This window comes from Pristis pectinata, chromosome 10 (assembly GCF_009764475.1).
Source record: "Pristis pectinata isolate sPriPec2 chromosome 10, sPriPec2.1.pri, whole genome shotgun sequence".
Lineage (NCBI taxonomy): Eukaryota > Metazoa > Chordata > Chondrichthyes > Rhinopristiformes > Pristidae > Pristis > Pristis pectinata.
Genome location: NC_067414.1, coordinates 51,391,387 through 51,404,442, shown reverse-complemented (window position 1 = coordinate 51,404,442; position 13,056 = coordinate 51,391,387). Strand labels below are relative to the sequence as shown.

General features: G+C 40.5%; 1 protein-coding gene across 1 annotated transcript in view; it reads right to left on the bottom strand.

Annotated features, from left to right (window-relative positions):
- Nucleotides 1-13,056, bottom strand: part of LOC127575211 (uncharacterized) — a 165,542-nt gene that overhangs the window by 55,670 nt on the left and 96,816 nt on the right. The window contains exon 10 of the mRNA XM_052024916.1: nt 4,297-4,444. Within this exon, the coding sequence (XP_051880876.1) occupies nt 4,297-4,444 (148 nt within the window). The remainder of the gene's footprint in view (nt 1-4,296; nt 4,445-13,056) is intronic.

Below are 13,056 nucleotides of genomic sequence, written 5' to 3'. Positions count from 1 at the left end.
ACCCCAAGGTCTCTCTGTTCAACAACACTTCCCAGGGCCCTACCATTCACTGTGTATGTCCTGCTCTGATTTAACTTCCCAAAATGCATCGCTTTGCACTTATCCAAGTTAAATTCCATCTGCCATTCCCTTGCTCACTTTTCTAGTTGATCTAGATCCTGTTGTAACCTTTCTCCACTCTCCACTATACCATCAATTTTGGTGTCATCTGCAAACTTGCTAATCATCCAAATGACAAACAACAAACAACAAAGGGCCCATCACGTATACCTGCTGTATACAGGCCACTGGTCACAGGCCTCCGATATGAAAAACAACCCTCCACTACCACCACCTCCCTCCTACCACCAAGCCACTTTTGTATTCAATTGACTAACTCACCCTGGATCCCAGGTAATCTAACCTTCCAGACCAGTCTACCATGCAGGACCATGTTGACAACACCTACCACCCTGCCCTCGTCCATCCTCTTGGTAACATCTTCAAAAAACTCAATCAAATTAGTGAGATGATTTCCCATGCACAAAACCATACTATCCCTAATCAATCGCTCGTCCATCCTCTTGGTAACATCTTCAAAAAACTCAATCAAATTAGTGAGATGATTTCCCACGCACAAAACCATACTATCCCTAATCAATCCTTGCCTTTTCAAATGCAAATAAATCCTGTTCCTCAGAATCCCTTCCAATAACTTTTCCACCACTGACGTAAGGCTCACTGGCCTGTAGTTCCTGGGCTTTTCCTACTGCCCTTCTTAAATAAATGCACAACATAGCTATTCTCCAGTAATCCAATACCTCAACTGTGGCAAACAAAGATACAAAAATCTCTGCCAAGGTCCCATCAATCTCCTCTCTTATCCACCTTTATTGTGCTAAAACTTGCTAATTCTGTATTGTCATCCTTTTTCATTCACCTCAAGGGTTTGAAGCACATCAGCAATAAAAAGACACAGGAAGTATTTTAAATCATGCAGTGGTTTCCAATTATGGGCATTGATAGCAGGTGTACAGTGAGTTTGTGACTGAAACTTAACTTCAAACTTCACATAACAGTTCTTAGCTACTGAGGCTTCAGATTCATATTATGTTATGCTTGGAAATGGTCTACTGTAACAAATCTTCTCAAAGTTTATCCTCTAGAAACCATGACTTCAGTGTTTTACCTTGTACTACCTCAATGCATTGTTGTAATGAATTGATCTGTATGAACAGTATGCAAGACAAGTTTTTCACTGTACCTTGGTACATGTGACAATAATACAAGTTTACCAGTTTCTTTCTGTTCACTTAATAAACCAGTCAGCTACAATTATACCTATCCCACACTCCCCAGTATCTTTTACTACAGTGCTGGAGTTTTACTAATTTCTTACTGGGATATCTTCATTAACACAAAATGTACCACTAGCTTCAATGCAAATCTGACACACCCAAGTAAACTTGAAGACTTCAAAAAAAAACAAAATGGCTATCCTGGTAGGTTACATGCACATATTTGCTAGCTGCAAGCACATAAGTTACAAATCAACCTAAAATGGTAAATTGCAACTACATTCCTCTTCACTCATAAGCAGGGACTCCAAGTATGAATACTTGGATTAATTGGTTGTGTAACAGATAAAAAGATATTTATGAGCAAACATCATATAGTCTAATAAGACATACATGTTGGAGTTAATTTTCTAACTTCACACAGGAAGTTTCACCAGCATGTACAGATCACACCAAAATGCACAGAATCGCTGACCCAGTTCTCCTGTCTGTGACCACTGTTTAAAGGCTGAAGTGGACTGTTTATAACCTGGCCTGGTGCTGAATTTCAAACATATAACTGTTATCACAAAAGGCAATTGCTTCCATCTTAACAACAGTCCCTGTCACCTTGCCATTCACACACTACTTGCTGCATAAACCCTCATCCATTTCAGCACCTTCTGATTCTCATTAAGCAAATGCTCTTGTAATATCCCTCATTCTCCAATAAAACTCTATCCTTCTTCATTCCAGCTAAGCTATGACTTTTGCTGACACCTATTCTCTCTGGTTTTCTAATACCTCAAATTTAGAATGCTTATGTCTAAATTTCTAACGCATTTGAACCCTCCCTTTCATTATAACTCCTTCCCAAGCAGTAAACTTAATACATTACCAGAAATGGCTCAAGGATTTCATCCCCATCATTTTCTTCCTTGGCCCTATCATCAGCAACTGTAATTTAAACTACTGAGATTCCATAGTTTTCACAAGCCTCTTCATACTTACCTCTGAATCTCCTGGGATCATTCTTAGATTTTATGCTATCTTTGTCCACAAGTTGGACTACCAAGAATGTATTAGACAGTAATGAGTCCTGTCAGCTCACTTCCCCTCTGGAACACCACTGTCATGAATTTATCACAGCAGCCTGCCAAATTTTGCTTACCATCTTATCACAAGGGGACTACTGTGTAGCACAAAGAAACAACAAGCAGTGGTACTAAGCTGTGTGCTGCCAAGTGAATTCATTGCCAGCAATAGTGCTACTTCCTGCCTGATTCATAAGATAGTTGAGCTTGAATAAGGTTATTTTGTGAGTCAAATGCCATCCTTTCAGCCCAGCTTCTTAAGAATGACTACATATATTATTAACTGTATAATGCATGCATAATATTTTATTTCCAATAATGTTTGTCTGCCCTTATGATTAAAAAATCATTTTTTTGTTTGATGAGCATGTACGTTGGAAACTGTTACCCTTTCTTTACACTTGTGTGATGAATTACCAACAAGATAAGGAGATATTTAAACAGAATTCACAGGTACTTTAACTGGACTGCTAATTAATTTGAAAAACTGGCTTTAAGTACAATTTTTCCCAGAAGAATTATACATAGACATGGAACACTACAGCACAGTACAGGTCCTTCTGCCCACAATGTTGTGCCGACATTTTATCTTGCTCTAAGATCTATCTAACCCTTCCCTCCCACATCGCCCTTCCATTTCTCTATCATTCATATGTCTATCTAAGAGTCTCTTAAATGTCCCTAATGAACCTGCCTTCCAAATTAATATATTTGGATTGGGAAATAACCTGGGGATGTCCCAAAGTATACAATTTCAAGTGAAGTACACTTAAGCTGAAGTTGCAGTTTCAACGTAGAAAAAGGTGACAGTCACCTTTCACACCAACAAAGCTCCATAAATAGCAATCAAATCAAGAAGCCAGGTCATCTGTTTTAGGTACTGGTAAAGGGATAAATGTCGATCAGTATTTTTGCATGGGGTCTTTTGCCTTCAGCTTTTAAGATGTGCTTGATTTAATGTTTCCTCTGAAAGCTAGTTCAATTCCCACCAGGTGTCACCTCCTCAGTATCACACTACATAGGAATGCCAAACAATTTTATTTGTCAAATTCTCTGGACATAAATCACCAACAACATTCTAATTCAAAGGCGAGAGAGCAATTTCAGTTTTTATTCTGACCCTGATGAGCTGATTATATGTTTGATCCTGCTCTGCTTGTTCATTATCTGCTGGCACATACATGTCTTGTGTTTCATTAATATGAACTTGTCTTTGAAATTCACTTCAGCCCAATCCTGTTTGATTTGACATTGCCCCATTGTGGAGTTGATTGCATAATCAGAAAATACTGGAAAAGCTCAATGGGAGGCAACATATGTGGAAAGAGAAATGGAGTTAACATTTTAGTTTGAAGACCCTTCATCAGAAGGGTTCCGATGAGGGGTCTTTCACCTGAAAGGTTAACTCTTTCTTTCCATAGATGCTGCCTCACCTGCTGAGCATTTCTAGCACTGTCTGGTTTTATTCAGACTCCGAACATCAGCAGTTTTACTGATTTTCAATTTCTATATGTATATCAGACTTCCTTTGCCCCAGGATGGAAATCTAAGTTACTGGATATGTAAGTCAAATCATCAGCAGGCTTCCACGAGCAAGAGAAAGATAACTATTGCCAACAACAAAATCTCAGAAGTTCTGCAGGTGAGAGGAATGGATAAGGAAAGCGCTGCAGCAACAGCTTAATTATAACATTCTGCATGACAAACTTAGGCAAAACCTTTGTCGGCATGGCTGTAAAAAATATATAAAATAAGGACAAAATTATGGTTACAAAATAGGGACTGAATTATAACTGTGAACCTTGGCCTGATTATCCTTCAGTTTTTAAGCCTGGTTCATCTTAAGATTACATTTGATAATTTGTACAATAACAGAGCAGATCCCCAAGTAAAGAAAAAATAAATCCAGACCTCAAAGTTAACTAAATGCAATCAAATGCACTTACCCACAGCAAGTGAGGTCTCGCAGTGATAGTAGCCATTTGGTTGTTTCTTCTTTAGCATGGAGCAAAGATGTAGGCAAGTCACAACTTCATCACCAAAATAATGATTTTTAAAATTTTTATACAGTTCTGGGGAAATCTTCTTAATTCCCTGCAAGTGGTAAACAAAGAAACTGCTGTTATTATTACTCAGGTATGGGTCTCTGATCGTTTTGGATAAGGGAGCATCACTTTGGATATTCTGTTTCCCAAAGTTAATAAAAATTCAGTAGGTATAATTCTGAATAAAAAAGCAGTATTATTTTGTTAACACAGGTAGATTGTAATTTATGGTTATTCAAGATCAAAGGTATACCTCAATCCAAATAATATTCTATTATCCACTGCAGAAAAATTCGTAGCCGGCTTCATTTGCTGTGATCTAAAAGGCGACCCTCTGTATGAAATAGTTTGTAATTTTTCTTCCGCAGACAAATAATGAGCACTTTTTGTTACCAGACAATATATAGACCTGAATTTTGCTGTCAGTCACAAAGCAACAGCACTTGCCATTCATCTCGCTTACAACTGCCCGTGGGTGTATTTTGTATGACCACCTTCAAGAAAGAAGACAAATCTGACTGTTGTAAATACTGAAGTGTCTGCTACAGAGAAAGTCATTGCCAGGGCTCTTCTCAACTGCCTCCTCTCAGTAGCTGACATGTTGCTCCTTGCACTTAGTATGGATTCTATCCATCTAAGGGCCCAGTGAACTTCACCGCAGGCCAACTCCAACAAAGATGCATGGAACAGCACCAGCCACTATATATGGACATTTTCAACCTTACTAAAGCCTTTTGGTTCATCGTCTGGGGAAACCCTCCTCAAATTCAACAGCCTACAGAAATTCATCTCCATTGTATGTTCGCTCCACAATAGCATTCAAGCCATGATACAAACCAACAGGTTTACAAGACAACCAATCCCAGTGAAGACTGATGTCAAACAAGGCTGCATCATTGTTCCAATACTTTTCTCCATCCTTTTTGCCACAACGTTGCACCTCACCTGCAATAAACGTGGGAAAAGAGCTAAATGTTCAGAACTAATGGGAAACTATTCAATATGACAACTAAGAGACAACATATCTTTATTAGTCACATATACATTGAAACACACAGTGAAATGCATCTTTTGCGTAGAGTGTTCTGGGGGCAGCCCGCAAGTGTCGCCACGCTTCCGGCGCCAACGTAGCATGCCCACAACTTCCTAACCTGTACACCTTTGGAATGTGGGAGGAAACCCACGCAGACACGGGGAGAATGTACAAACTCCTTACAGACTGCGGCTGGAATTGAACCCGGGTCGCTGGCACTGTAATAGCGTTATGCTAACCGCTACACTACCGTGCCATGTCCTCCAATAACTACACTCCAATACCAAGGTCACCCAAACCTCAGAAACTGAGTTGCAGTATGCAGACAATGCTTATGATTGCTCACACTTGGAGGTTGTTGTTCACTGAGGCATATGAAAGGATGAGCCTCACACTCAACACCTCCAAGATTAAAGGACTTGTACCAACCTGCACCACACTGTTCTCTGAAAATAAAGGTTCATGGCAAGCCCCTGGAAATTGTGGACCACTTCCCATATCTGAAAGGCAGTTATTGATGATGAAATTCACCACTGCTTTCAATGTGCCTGCACAGCCTTTGAGGGAAAAGAGTGTTTGAAGATCAAGACTCCAGGCTGGCACAAAACCCGTGGTTCACTAAATAGTTATCACCCTGCCCTTCCATACGCTTCTGAGACCTGGACAACACACAGCAGGCACTCAAGGCATTGGAAAAATACCACCAGCGCTGTCTCCACAAAACCCTACAAATCCTCTGGAAGGATAACTGAACCAATATCAGCATCCTCTCCCAAGCCAGCATTACCAGCCCAAACCCTCTCGGTCCCCTGTTGGGCGGGCCATGTTGCTCGCATGTCCAATGCTAGACTTCTGAAATGGACACACTATTAAGAGCTCTGTCTAGGGAGGAAATTACCAGGTGGGCAAAGGAAAAGATTCAAAGTTGTGTTCAAAGCCTCCTTGAACATTTTCACTGATTCCTATGACTGCTCAAAGTGGAGGAGGAGCATTCGGGATGGTATTGAGAAATTCTAACCTATGCACACATGACAGAAGGAATGCACCATCACATAAACTACCCATTCTCCCACTCCATCAGGCACCTCTTGCCAATCTGTAGAAGAGACTATCCTCCCCATATTGGCTTATTAGCCATCTCAGAAGCCACAAGTGGAAGCAAGGGATTTCCTTAGTAGAAGCATATGATAGAGCTGAAAGGATTACAGAAATGTGCCATTTGGCCCAACCAAACTATGTCAATGTTCATGCTCCTTTCGCCTCATTTAATTCTAATAGTGCAACACCCTAGTGCCCCTCCTCTCATATGCCTACTGTTAAATGTATCTGTACTATTCATCTCAACTACCCCCTGTGGCAACGAATTCCATATTCTTCCCACTCTGTGGGTAAAGAGGTTTGTTCTGAATTAGTTTATTGGACTTCATGGGGCCTATCTTATAATCCTGGCCTCTGGTTACATTCTTCCCTACGTGTGGAAACATCTTCTCTGCATACACTCTATCAAAACCCTTCACGATTTTAAAGACCTCAATTAGGTCACTTTTCAGACTTCTTTTCACAAGACAGGAGACCCAGTCTTTTCATTCTTTTCTTGATAGATAAACCCTCACAATTCTGGTTTTATGTTTGTAAATTCTCTCTGCATCCTCTCCAGTGCCTCCTTTTTTCATATAAAAGGCAACTATAGCTCCATGCAGTAGTGTTCCAACCAAGGTTCAATACTGCTCGACATACTTGCCTACTTTTCAATTCTACCCCTCTAGAAATAAATCCAAATGCTTAGTTATTTTCTTCGTGGAGCAACTTTCAGTAATTGACAAGTCAAAGTCGAGTTTATTGTCACATGCACAAGTACGTGTATGCACAGAGGCAATGAAAAACTTACTTGCAGTAGCATCACAGGAACATAGCATTAGAGACACAACATTCAGAAGAAAAAAATAAATTAAGCATAAATTATACAAAATTATACTCCCAGTACCAAAGAAATGACTACTACCTGGTGGCTTAATGACTACCACTCAGTGGCTCTGACATCCATCATCATGAAGCGCCTTGAGAAGCTGGTCATGCTACACATCAACTCCAGCCTCCCAGGCAACCTCGACCCACTGCAATTCACCTACTGCCAAAACAGGTCCACGCCGGACACCATCTCCCTGGCCCTACACTCATCTCTGGAGCACCTGGATAGTAAAGACACCTACGTCAGACTACTATTTATTGACTACAGCTCCGTCTTCAATACCATAATTCCAAGGAAACTCATCTCCAAACTCCTAGACCTGGGACTCAACACCTCCCTTTACAACTGGATTCTTGACTTTCTAACCAATAGACTGCAATCAGTGAGGATAGGCATCAACAACTCCGCCACAATTACCCTCAACAATGGTGTCCCACAAGGCTGTGTCCTCAGCCCCCTACTGTACTCCCTATACACTCACAACTGCATGGCCAGATTCTGCTCTAACTCCATCTACAAGTTTGCAGATAACACCACCATAGTGGGCCAGATCTCAAATAATGATGTCGGACTACAAAGTTTTTCACTGTATCTCGGTACATGTGACAATAATAAACCAATTTACAAACACAATTAGAACAAAAAAACTAAGTCTATTGAGGTGCAAAGTGGTAAAAGTGGTTACAGTATTGCTATACTGAGGTAGTGATAAGGATTGTGCAGGTTGGTTCAAAAACCGAATGATTGAAGGGAAGTAGCTATTCTTGGATCTGGTTGTGTGGGGCTTCAGGATTCTGTAGCTCCTGCCCGATGGTAGCTGCGAGAAGATGGCATGGCCCGGATGATGGGGCTCTTTGATGATAGATGCTGCCTTCTTGGGGCAGCGCCTCACATGGATATTACCGATGTTGGGAGGAAATGTGCCTGTTATGTATTGGGCCAAGTCCACTACTCTCTGCAACTTCTTATGTTCCGGCATATTTGAATTGCCATACCAGATCATGATGCAACCAGTCAGGATGCTTTCAACAGTATATCTATATAAGTTTGTTAGAGTGGCCGGTGACAAGTTGAACCTCCTTAACCTACTGAGAAAATAGAGGCGCTGGCGTGCCCTCCTTGTGATTGCAGCTATGCGCTGGGCCCAGGACAAGTCATCTGATATGTTAACGTCCAGGAATTTAAGGCTGCTGACCCTCTCTACTGCCGATCCACCAAGGTAGACTGGCACATGTTCACCCTCCGTCCCCTTCCTAAAGTCAGTGATCAGTTCTTTAGTTTTATTGATGTTGATCGAGAGGCTGTTTTGCAGCACCGCTTAATCTTGCTCCTGTAACAGTGGTGTTGTAGACAAATTTGTGCTCAGCCACACAGTCAGGTGTGTATAGAGAGTAGAGCAGGGGGCTAAGCACACAGCCCTGATGTGCACCTGTGTTGATGGTCAGCAAGGAGGAGATGTTGTTACCAATCTTCACTGAATGAGGTCTGCCGATGAGGAAGTCCAGGATCCAGTTGCAGAGGGAGATACAGAGGCCCAGGTCTTGAAGTTTGATGATAATTGATGCATTAATGCTCAAATTTCCCTTAGTACCTCTATCCCACCTTAGACTTTCAAGAAATAAAGGACCCCTCTACTTTCCTTACTAAAATATACTAGGTCACATTGACCTATGCTGAAGCTCATTTGGCAATTATTTGCCTATTTCATAAGTTAATTAATGTCATCCTGTAATTTATTGCATTCTTCCTCAGTAAGGACTTGCCCCCTGCCCACCCACAGCCTACACACACATACACAGCCCCAGAATTGGTATCTTCTACAAACTTAGAAATGGTGTTTTTGATTCCAGAGTCCTGATTGTTACTAATACTACTTATACACTGATGATGATTTCCATCCTCAGGCACGTGACAGATGTGGGCTTTGTTCTTTCAACCCAACAACAAGTGGGGAGACCTCAAGCCCATTTGTTTACTTTTGGAGAAGGTGTGGGAGAAAGTCTGGTTTTAAAGTATAACAAAATCAAACATATATTGCCCTTAAACTTCAGAGAAGACAAACATGTCTCCCACAGGAAAATGATGGAAACGCCTAGGAAAATGAGTCTATTATTACTAAAAACAGACTATTATTTTTTTAAAAGCACATCAGATGTTGGTACCTCTAAGGAGCAGCACAATTCTTCTCCACTACTGGGAGACTTCATAAGGATTTATAAATACCATTCATATTAACACCATGTCAAACTCAATAAAATGTGATGATTTGTTTTTAACTAACACAGTCACGCTAGCAAAAATGTTACATGCTGCTTCTTGTAATTTTAGAATTCATCTTTGATGTATTCATTACACAGCCAGAGATGTCAGGCTAAATTACCTGTACCCAGAAGCAATATTTGAACCTAGTTGAAAGAATGAGAGCTGTTCAATGCTTAACAACTTTTTCAATATTTTCCATATATTCTTATAAAATAAATATTCTAAATATTTTTTTTCCAATAGGAACAGAATTTTTGTTTTAAATGTAGCAGAATATTATAATCCGGAATGCCCAAACTGAAAGGTTAGTGGAAGCATATTCAACAGGAAATTAAAAACAGCATTTGCATGGCTATAGAGAGAGTGCAAGGGAATGCGATTAACTGGATGCTCTTCCACGAAGCCAGCACAGGCACATTCGGTTAAATGGTGACACATTATGATGGGCCTGGAACTTGTTGAGGTGTGGACAAAGGGGTATGAAGGTGTGGACAGTTAAATGGTAGCCCTATCGACTGGATAATTCCAGGAGTCATAAACTCACCAATAATAAATGAATTAATTCAAACACGTCATATTTCTATCCTTAACATCCTTGGCATATTGCAGTCAAGGGGTGGAGAATGGGTTGCCAGAATGGTGAGGAGAGGGTGAATGGTTCTTTGGCACATTTTGGTTAAATCTCTGACCAGTGTAGAAGGTGTGAGGGGAACTTCTGCGCTTTCCCTGGAATTCCATTCAGGTTAGCACTAATGGACCCAACCAAAGCTGCTTGCTGATAGAAGACACAGACCTCACTGTAGCTTCCGAGAACAAAAGTAATCAATATTGGGATCACTGATTCCTTTAACTCCAGGATCAACTCTAAAGCATTTTCTGGAATTCTTCTTTCTTTTTGGGTCATAGGACCCTATCAAAGGGGTGGGATGACTCTCAGCTTCTTCAGCTGGACAGCTGATATTAATGTGATGGTTCGGGCCAAATCAACTGTCATAATTATTTAAACGACACTGGGATTTGGAACAGGATCAATGACAGCCCAAAGCAACTACTAAACCATCAAATCAGATCTTCAAACAGACATATTTTAAATTTCATAGGCAACAGAATTCCATTCTCACTTGAGGATATATGCCAGGACAATTTATTCTGGTGCTCTTGGCGAAAGCCTGGTACTGTGCACAACTGATGTCACCACTGCATACGTCAAGCCTGCTTTGTGCAGAGGTGTGTTACCAGCATAGAAACCTGACAACCAAATTTTCAATAGGAACTATGTATAATGATCAATTTTATGTCATAATTCAATTCTTTAATGCATAAAAAGCATGCCCCTTGGCAGAATGCTTGACAGACTCTGTTCTTTGTTCATCACACATTTCAACAGTGCTGTTCATAACAAAATAATTGCATACACAAAGTTCAAAATACACCTGTGTCCCAGGTAACAATACTAACTCAGCTACTGATGGGTAGGCAACTACTGAGATTGGATGTTATATATTTCTTTCTTACTTTAGTTAACTAAAACTTCATACAGAGAAAGGTATGCATCTGTATACAGTAATTCCTTGATTTACAAATGGCTTGATTTATGAATTTTCACTGTAATGGCATTGGCCTTCTCAGGAAACATAATTTTAATTTACAGAGCTTTTTTTTTCACTATAAGGAACAGCTCACCACACCCACAAGAACACACTGCACAAAAATGCCCGCAGTGTATTTCGCTTGATGAAATATTTTACAGGGATTCATTCTTTTGTCAGTCATGGAATGGCTGTTTATCTTTCTCAGGGCTGAGGACAACTTGCTTCCACTCCAGTTCTGTGCTCCCAGAACCCTGTATAAACAATGGGTCACTGTCCTGTGTGTTTTTTTTTTCTGTGGGCACATCTACCTTTACAATACTGTGATACAAATGGCTCTTGAGACCTGGCTGCTATAGCCATCCTGCAAAGTGGACAGGCTGCAAGCAGCAACCAGATCACAGGCAACGGACCCTATTGCCCCAGCCCTGATGCACCCAAATGCTGCTTAAAAAGGCATTAAAGGACTACTTTTAAAACCCTCTGAGATTATCTGTGTTCAATGGGTCTTATTCTGGCTGGAGGTCCATGACTAGTGGTGTTCCACAGGGATCCGTAATGGGACCTTTGCTGTTTGTGACATACAGTATATAAACGACTTAGATGAAAATTTGGATGGGTCGATTAGTAAGTTTACAGATGACACAAAGATTGGTGCATTGTGAATAGTATAGAAGATTGCCAAAGGATACATCGGGAAATAGATCAGTTGCAAATATGGGCAGAGAAATGGCAGGTGGAGTTTAAGCTGGACAAGTGTGAGGCGTCGCAGTGCTGATGTACAGAGGGATCTTGGGTTCCAAGTCTATAGTTGCCTGAAAGTGCCTGCACAGGTTGATAGGGTGGTAAAGAAGGCGTATAGCATGCTTGCCGTTATTAGTCAAAGCATTGAGTTCAAGAGTCTGGAAGTTATTTTGCAGCTTTATAAAATTCTAGTTGGGCCACATTTAGAGTATTGCATTCAATTCCAGTTACCCATTATAGGAAGGATGTGGAGGCTTTGGAGAGGATGCAGAAGAGGTTTACCAGGATGCTCTCTGGATTAGAGGGCATGTGCTATAATGAGAAGTTGGACAAACTATGGTTGTTTTATCTTGAGCAGCAGAGGCTGAGGGGAGACCTGATAGAAGTTTATAAAATAATGAGAGGCATAAATAGATAGGCAGTATCTTTCCCCGAGGTCGAAGTGTCTAATACTAAAGGGCATCCATCTAAGGTGAGAAGGAGTAAGTTCAAAGGAGATGAGCGGGATTTTTTCTTTGACACAGAGTGATGGATGTGTGGAATGTGTGTGGATGGTGGTGAAGGCAGATACGATACAGGCATTTAAAAGGCTCTTAGATAGGCACATGAATATGAAGAGAATGGATGGATATGGACCTTGTGTAGGCAGATGGGATTAGGCCCGTTCCTGTGCTATACTTTCTGTGTTCTATGTTCTAAAAACAGTTCAAATAAATGCAAAAAATTTGAAAAAAAAAGTCCCTAAAATATCATAAATTACTAGAAATTAATTAAAAATATAAAACTAAAAGAAAGAAAAATAAACCAACCACATGTTTTAAATCATGGTTGGAGATTCCATTCAAATGGAAAGATTAACTACTTAAAGCTAAAGGGTTGAATATAAAGTGCATTCTGCCTCGTATTTAATGTGTTTGCCACTGCTGCATTTCATGGCAAATCCAGTAACAGAGAAAGTGATCTGATTCACTGTCATCTGATCTCCAGCTTGTCTCTGACCTATGCTTTTCAACATATAGGCATGGAAGTCAGAGATGAACCAACTTGGGCAGCACAGTGGTACA